The following is a 6927-nucleotide window of genomic DNA, read 5'->3' as shown; positions in this document are numbered from 1 at the left end:
CTGGTGGTCACCCCTGATAAACTTACAGGCGGCCATCAGATCATCCCTGAGCCTGCTCTTTTCCAGGCTGAGGAGTCCCATGGCTCTCGGCCTGTCATCTTAAGGTCTGTTTTCCTGACCTCTGATCATGCGTGTGGCTCTTCTCTGGACTCTCTCAAACCCGTGCTGGCTATCCCTCAGGATGTTGGCGTCAGCCAGTCCATTAAAGATGGCTTCTTTAAGAAACTTTTCCAAGACTTTCCCCAGGATAGAGGTCAGGCTGATGGGCCTATAGTTAGCCAGATCCACTTTCTTCCCTTTCTTGAAGATGGGCACCACATTTGCCTTCTTCCAGTCTTCGGGCACTTCACCAGAGTGCCAGGAGCTCTCAAAGACCTGTGCCGGGGGCTGGACTATGATGCTCGCCATCCATGCAGGGGGGCTGAAACCAGGTGGCCCCTGAGGTCCCTTCCAGTCTGAAATACCCAGAGCCAACCACACCAACCTAACCAAAGCCGCTGATCAATCATTAATCACTTGTAGTCACGCTGGCCCCTCAAATTATGCTGCCCACTTTCTCTATGTCGCACGCCAGCCCTGGGCAGGGGCCACAGGAGAGTCCAGCTTGCTGTCTCACAGTGTGGCATTGGGGAGGAGGTTGGTGGAGCTCACAGGGCGGTGGTTGCTTCTGTGCAGATCCTCTCTTGACCATGCAGGGAGCTGCCGTTCACAAGGAAGACCATCAGCAGTGAAATATGGGCCTTTGCTTGTGGAATTTCCCACGCAAAGCCAAATTCCAGCCTACGCCATATGCTACTGAAGCCAGCAAGGCGGCACAGAGGGGTGGGGTAAAGAGAAAAGGAGCCTGGGAAGAATCTACACCTGAACATGGCAAATCCAATGAGCACTGAGGTGAGTTCAGACAAGAAGAAAAACTCTCTCACTAGGAGGGTGGTGGAGCACTGGAATGGGTTACCCAGAGAGGTGGTGGCATCTCCATCCTTGGAGGTGTTGAAGCCCTGGGTAGACAAAGCTTTGGTTGGGATGATGTAGTTGGGGCAGGTCCTGCTTGGGGCAGGTCCTGCTTGGAGCAGGGGGTTGGACTAGGTGTGACCTCCTGAGGTCCCTTCAACCCTCGTCTGTGGTTTTATAATTCTACTAGCAAGCGACTGTGGTTTCCCACATGCCCGCTGAACAGCTGCTCTGGGGAAGTGGCTGATCATTTCATGTCTGTGAAAGTGACTGTAAGGGTGGAGGGGGCAGAGGCCCTTCCAACCAACCTCATGGGGGTCTACCCCCCGACCTAAAGGGGTTTTCTCCAAACACAATCTAAAGCCTCTTGGCCTCAGGCAGGGGGTTGGACTAGATGACTTCTGGAAGTCTCTTCCAGCCCAACTCCTCTGTGACTCTGAGGGCTTGGGTTACAAATCTGACTTAATGCACTGGTTTCCAGACATCCTGGACTGAACAGATCACTTTCAACCCTCAGACTCTCGTGGACTGCCGCGCAGCCTCAGAGCTATGCCTTTCATCAGGAACACGAGACTAGAAAAGGGACTCCCGGACCATTGAGTCCAGCGGCCTGCATGCAGTCACAGGCAGTCATCTATCCAAGGAAGCCCCCAAATCCCCACCACAGACCCTCACGCACAACTACAAGGCCCAAAACCAAGAATACCCTGAAATATTCTACAGGTAAAAACAGTGGAGGATGAAGACACTGCCAATATGATGACAGGGAACACAATATTGCCCTGCCACTATGGTGACATCTGACTGTTAATTAGTAAGAAATGGAGGTAGGGCAGAGATCCTGGTGCTATCCAAACACCAACCATGAAGCATTTTCCAAGGCCTGGAGAAATTTGTGGAGCTATGAAGAATAATCCCTTCCCAGACAAGAAGTTGGGAGCTGGGACCAGCCACTAGATGGAAGTACAATCACAGCATGTGCTCCAGTGCACTTACGAGTACGAACACCCAGGACTATAGTGTAAGGAACAGTTCTGCCCAGGCAGAGGGCTACACTACAGCCCCACACAGGCCTTTTGCAACACTAATTAATGCATTTGTAGACAGAGGATGGAAAGGCATACAGAATGAATGCTGCCGTTCCAAAAGCAGGGTGTTTCGAGTCACAGTCTGGAGATATTCCTAGCGGGGAAGCAATTTAGAGATAAAAGAGAATGGTCATCCTTAACCCTGGGGGTTTCTGAAAGGACATGCTGGCAAGACACAGGTTGGCCACCCCGATCTAAGTCGAGGGGGTTTCATGAGGCTCACCAAGACAAACACGGCAAGAAGATGTTTGAGGATTTTTTTTCATTGGGCCGACACTTGCTGGGCAGGCAGGAAAGGGCAAGGGAGTGAAATAATGAAAAAGCAAGAGACTGACCCATCTAATCACACTGGCCAAACTGTGCAAAGAAGAAGAGGGTAAACCACCAACAGGACGGGTGCAAAGTAAACTGGCTAGGAGTCAGCTAGAGAGGGAACAGCCATAATGGTCAGCAAGAAAGACTATAGATTATAATAACATTGTACCATGTCATGTGGTAGCTATATAATGAGAAAATATATTTCCTTTGGGACTCATAGAAAGAAATCAAAGCCACACTTCCAATTCCTTTAGGATTTCTAAACCCCTGTTTAGCTAAAACTAAATTTGGGTCCAGCACTGCCAGATGGTGGATAATCATTGTATCGGTACAGTAATGCAGCCCTTGCCCAATATAAGTGAGATGACTACAGAAGCAGTCAAAATGTGATAATTCAGGAGAATCATAGAAGCAGAGAAAATCATAGAAAATGAGGGTGAGAAGTCCAACCCCTGCTCCAAGCAGGACCAGCCCCAACTACATCATCCCAGCCAAGGCTTTGTCTACCCGGGGCTTCAACACCTTCAAGGATGGAGACTGCACCACCTCTCTAGGGAGCCTGTTCCAGTGCTTCACCACCCTCCTCGTGAGAAAGTTTTTCCTAATATCCAACTTAAATATCTCTTGCTGCAACTTGAGGCCATTGCTCCTTGTCCTGTCACCTGAATCCAAAGAGTGGATTCATTCTCCATTTGAATGAAAAGGCCTGTCCTCAGCCAGTGCTTGCCTTAGGCCAGCACTCCAACTTTGGCCAACTTGGAGTTCTCCAAACGGTGTGGACTAGCTTGGAGGCATGTTACATGTGGTTTTGGATCTGGGTTTAGATCCAAGAGTAGTGTGTGGCCACAGAGGACAGAGATCCCGAAGCAGCGCTCAATGGAGGCAGTGAAGTTCTCTGAGATGCTCCAAATCTCTCAGCAACACGTTCCTATCTAAAGGGCAAGCACAATTTTCATCTCCCTCTACTTTCCATCTTTCCTAAAGGAATCACACAAAATTAGGGCTGGGAGGGAGCTCCCAAGGTCACATTCAGTCCAACTAGATGACCTGGGGTCCCTCCCACCCTGCTTTCCTATGATCCTGTTTCACCTGCCTTCCTACTGAGACTGCGAGTCCTGCCTGATTTTAAAGGCGGCCATCTGGCAAGGCGCAGATCTTCCCCAGAGTCAATGACTCCCTTCGGGGCACTTGGAGGCACGTTGCTGTTCCACCAAATGCAACAGGGCTCGGCACAAAGCTGACAAGAGGATGAGGGATTGCTCCCCAAGCCAGCAATCAGGCTGCTCCCAGCACCTGCCATGCTCCTCAGTGCCGTGGGGCTTTGCAGGCTCACAGCAGACAACTGTTAGTCCTGGGTCTGTTCCAGATCGGGTAATTGCACAAGGCTGCCTGAACGCCTCCCCCAAGCGTTGATTCTGCACAGGCCTCTCCTGCATGCCCCAGCTTGACAGGTGTGGTAGATTTGCAATGTGATCATCTCCTGGTTTCAGTTGCCAAGGGCCATTCAGCTCCGATGCATGGAAGGGCTGTCTGTGCTGATGGACATGCACTGCAGTGACTTGCAAGCACCTGGGCCTCGGCTCTGGCCAGTTCAGGGCAAACCGCAGTAATCTCTGATTCCCCTAAAGCACAAGGTCCAGAACCAGCACCGGATTCAACAGCCAGCATCAGGCCACTGGTACCCAGCCAGGTGACTCTGACTCTATCTAGCAGTGATGCACATGCACACACAGACACACACGCATGCACCCACATGCACACCCACACAAGCACACACACGCATGCATACACATACACACACACACACACTCTCTCTCTCTCTCTCTCTCTCTCTCTATTTCATACAGCTCTGGGCACATACTTGCATAATTTTGATTTCATGAGGAGAGCAATGTGCGTGCGCACACACACAAACATGCACATACACATGCATGCACGCACATACACTCACACACACACTATCTCTCTATTTCATACAGCCCCGGGCGCACACTCACATAATCGTGATTTCACAAGAAGGAGAATGATGTGCACACTCACACACAAACAAGCACACACACGCATACACACCATCTCTCTCTCCATTTCATATGCCCCTGGGCACACTTGCATAATCATGATTTCTTGAGGAGAGTGATGTGTGCCCATGCACACATACACACACATACCATCCATTTCACAGGACAAGTGCTACATACTTGTGAAGTTCTGATTCCACCTAGCAGAGGAAAACAATGTGTGCATGCGCGCACACACACACTACTCATTTCATACAGCCACTAGCACATACTTGCATAGTTGTGATTTCATGAAAAGAGCGAGGTGCACACACATATACACAACTACACATGCACACTAGTGATTTCACAGGGCCAGTGCTACATGCTTATGAAGGTCTGATTCCACCCAGCAGCGAACGATGCACATATACACACCCCCATGCAGCCAGCTGCTCACCTGGATAGAGTACATGATGATCTTAAAGCAGCGAACGGCAAAGATCTTGGGCTCCCAGAGCGAGTGGTTGTCCAGGTGGCTTGTGGGAAGGGAAAGAAGAAAAGAGCAGAGTGAGCTGAGCTGTCCCACAGCCTGATGATGTGCTGCTTGGGGGGAAAAGGGGGCAGAAAAGGGTTAGTTATGAAACAACTCTCTCTCTGACATGCAGAAGATGGGGCAGCAGTTGGAGCGGGGAGGGAAGGGGGCAGAAGTGCAGACTCCCGTCTCCAGGGCAGGCAGGGCAGTAACCAACACTAGCTGTACAAGTCCAGCTCTCTGCTGTGTCTGTAATACCTCCTGGACTCACAGCTTCCTGCGATTAGAAAACAACCCTGCATCTGACCATGGATATAGCTCCGGAGGTGTCAGGCTGGGAGCCAAGACCTCCTCAGCCTTAGTCCCAGCTCTGGCACCTCTGAAACCTGCGGCAAGACACTGAACCATCCGGGGCCTCAGTTTCTTTCATCACTGATGCAGGTAGAATCAGCAAAGAGAATGCAACCCATTCCCATGTACCAGGCACCCTAAATGCATATCCGAGGCATTGTCCCAAATCCCCTAGGACACGGTAGCCATCACATTGCAGCCGCAGGTATAAGGAACACATTAGAGGCCTTGGCAGAAGGCCCCCTCCAGCCCTGTACTCCTTGGTCCTTGCACTGCGATTCAAGCAGACACACCAGGATCTGCCCATCTCCTGGGCCAGACCCTGCCTGCTATCCCACAAGCCCAGACCTCACACTGATGTTTCTTACTCCAAGACACTTGGCAAGAGGGAGGATGTCCCTCTTGTAGACATCCTCCATTATATAAAGGTTGGAACAAACTTTGAGGAAGCTCATAAAGAGACAGGCTTACAAGGCCAGATTGCATGTTTTTGCTGATGCAAACAAGACAGCGCTGACTTCGGTGCTTGACTACCATCACACAAAGCAATAGAAACCCCTTACCCTAAGGAATAGCACTGCATCAGGAGTGGAAACCTGACTGGTAACATCTGAGGCCATCCTAGTTAAGATTGTTATGCATTTAGTTAAGGAGGGAGGTCTTCTGGATCAATCCCTTTTATTAGCACATACCCAATCAGGTTGTACACATATACATGTCATTAATACCCGCAAAACTAGGAAGGTAAACCTGGGGCAAGTGAGGGCTCGTGGACCTGAGCTGTTGGAAGACCTGAACAAGAACTTGGAGTTCCTGGGGTCCAGCCTACACCCAACCTCCTGGACGCGAGTATGTCTTTGCATTTTGCCTGGTCCGAATGCTAGTCACACTCCTGTTTAGCTGTCCAGTGAAGTGATGCTCTTGAGAAGAGCCAGGCACGCTCTCTCCTTATTCCAGGGCATTGCCTGACATAATAAGCTCCCTTTGTCCCAGTTTGGGGATAGAGGGCTTCCCTTCATTGGACAGCAGAAATGGGACTGATCTCTCACTTCCTGCCATCCGAGTGCAAGGAGAATCGCTGCAACCTGGGAGCACATGACTCACAGCTGTAGAGGTCAATCCAGCATGCACACAGGGGCACTAGCTTGCTTGCGGCTGCATTACTGCTGCTCTTTGTCAACAAGAAAAGCTCTGGCTCTGGGGCAAGGGGAAGAATGCACCATCCTGCCCTGGGCAGCCCATCCAGGGGTCAGGCAGATGGACGAAGAGCCGATGAGGCAACTCACATGAGAACCGGCTTGATCGCATTCTTGATGTTGCCGTAAGCTGCCCGCCCCAGCAGCTCCCGCAGGCATCTCTCCGCCAGCTCTGCAGGACTCTCCTTCTCCTTCTCCGTGGCTTGGAGAGGCGATGGGGAACGGCTATGAAGGGGCAAGAGAGAGAGAGGTTGCTTTGTGATGTTTCCAAAGACTCAGAGCCCCTCATCTGTCCTGGGACACGGCTGCTAGATGGCAGTGTCCTTTTTTACGCAACGCGTGGTTAACTTGTGGAACTCACTGCCACAGGAGGTGGTGGAGGCAGACGGCACAGCCAGGTTCAACCGGGGACTGGATAAATTCACGGTTAATAGATCTATTTGTGGCTACTGAACAGAAGGCTCTTATAGATTCATAGATTCATAGATGCT

General features: G+C 50.9%; 1 protein-coding gene across 1 annotated transcript in view; it reads right to left on the bottom strand.

Moving 5' to 3' along the window:
* Positions 1-6927, bottom strand: part of EFR3B (EFR3 homolog B) — a 102171-nt gene that overhangs the window by 33968 nt on the left and 61276 nt on the right. Inside the window, exons 7-8 of the mRNA XM_019538114.1 lie at positions 6527-6661; positions 4815-4893 (exon numbers count right to left, since the gene is read on the bottom strand). Of these exons, the coding sequence (XP_019393659.1) occupies positions 4815-4893; positions 6527-6661 (214 nt within the window). The remainder of the gene's footprint in view (positions 1-4814; positions 4894-6526; positions 6662-6927) is intronic.

Source organism: Crocodylus porosus, unplaced genomic scaffold (assembly GCF_001723895.1).
Source record: "Crocodylus porosus isolate Cpor-Errol unplaced genomic scaffold, CroPor_comp1, whole genome shotgun sequence".
Lineage (NCBI taxonomy): Eukaryota > Metazoa > Chordata > Crocodylia > Crocodylidae > Crocodylus > Crocodylus porosus.
Note: the sequence above shows the minus strand (reverse complement) of the source record. Positions and strands in the feature narration are given on the sequence as shown.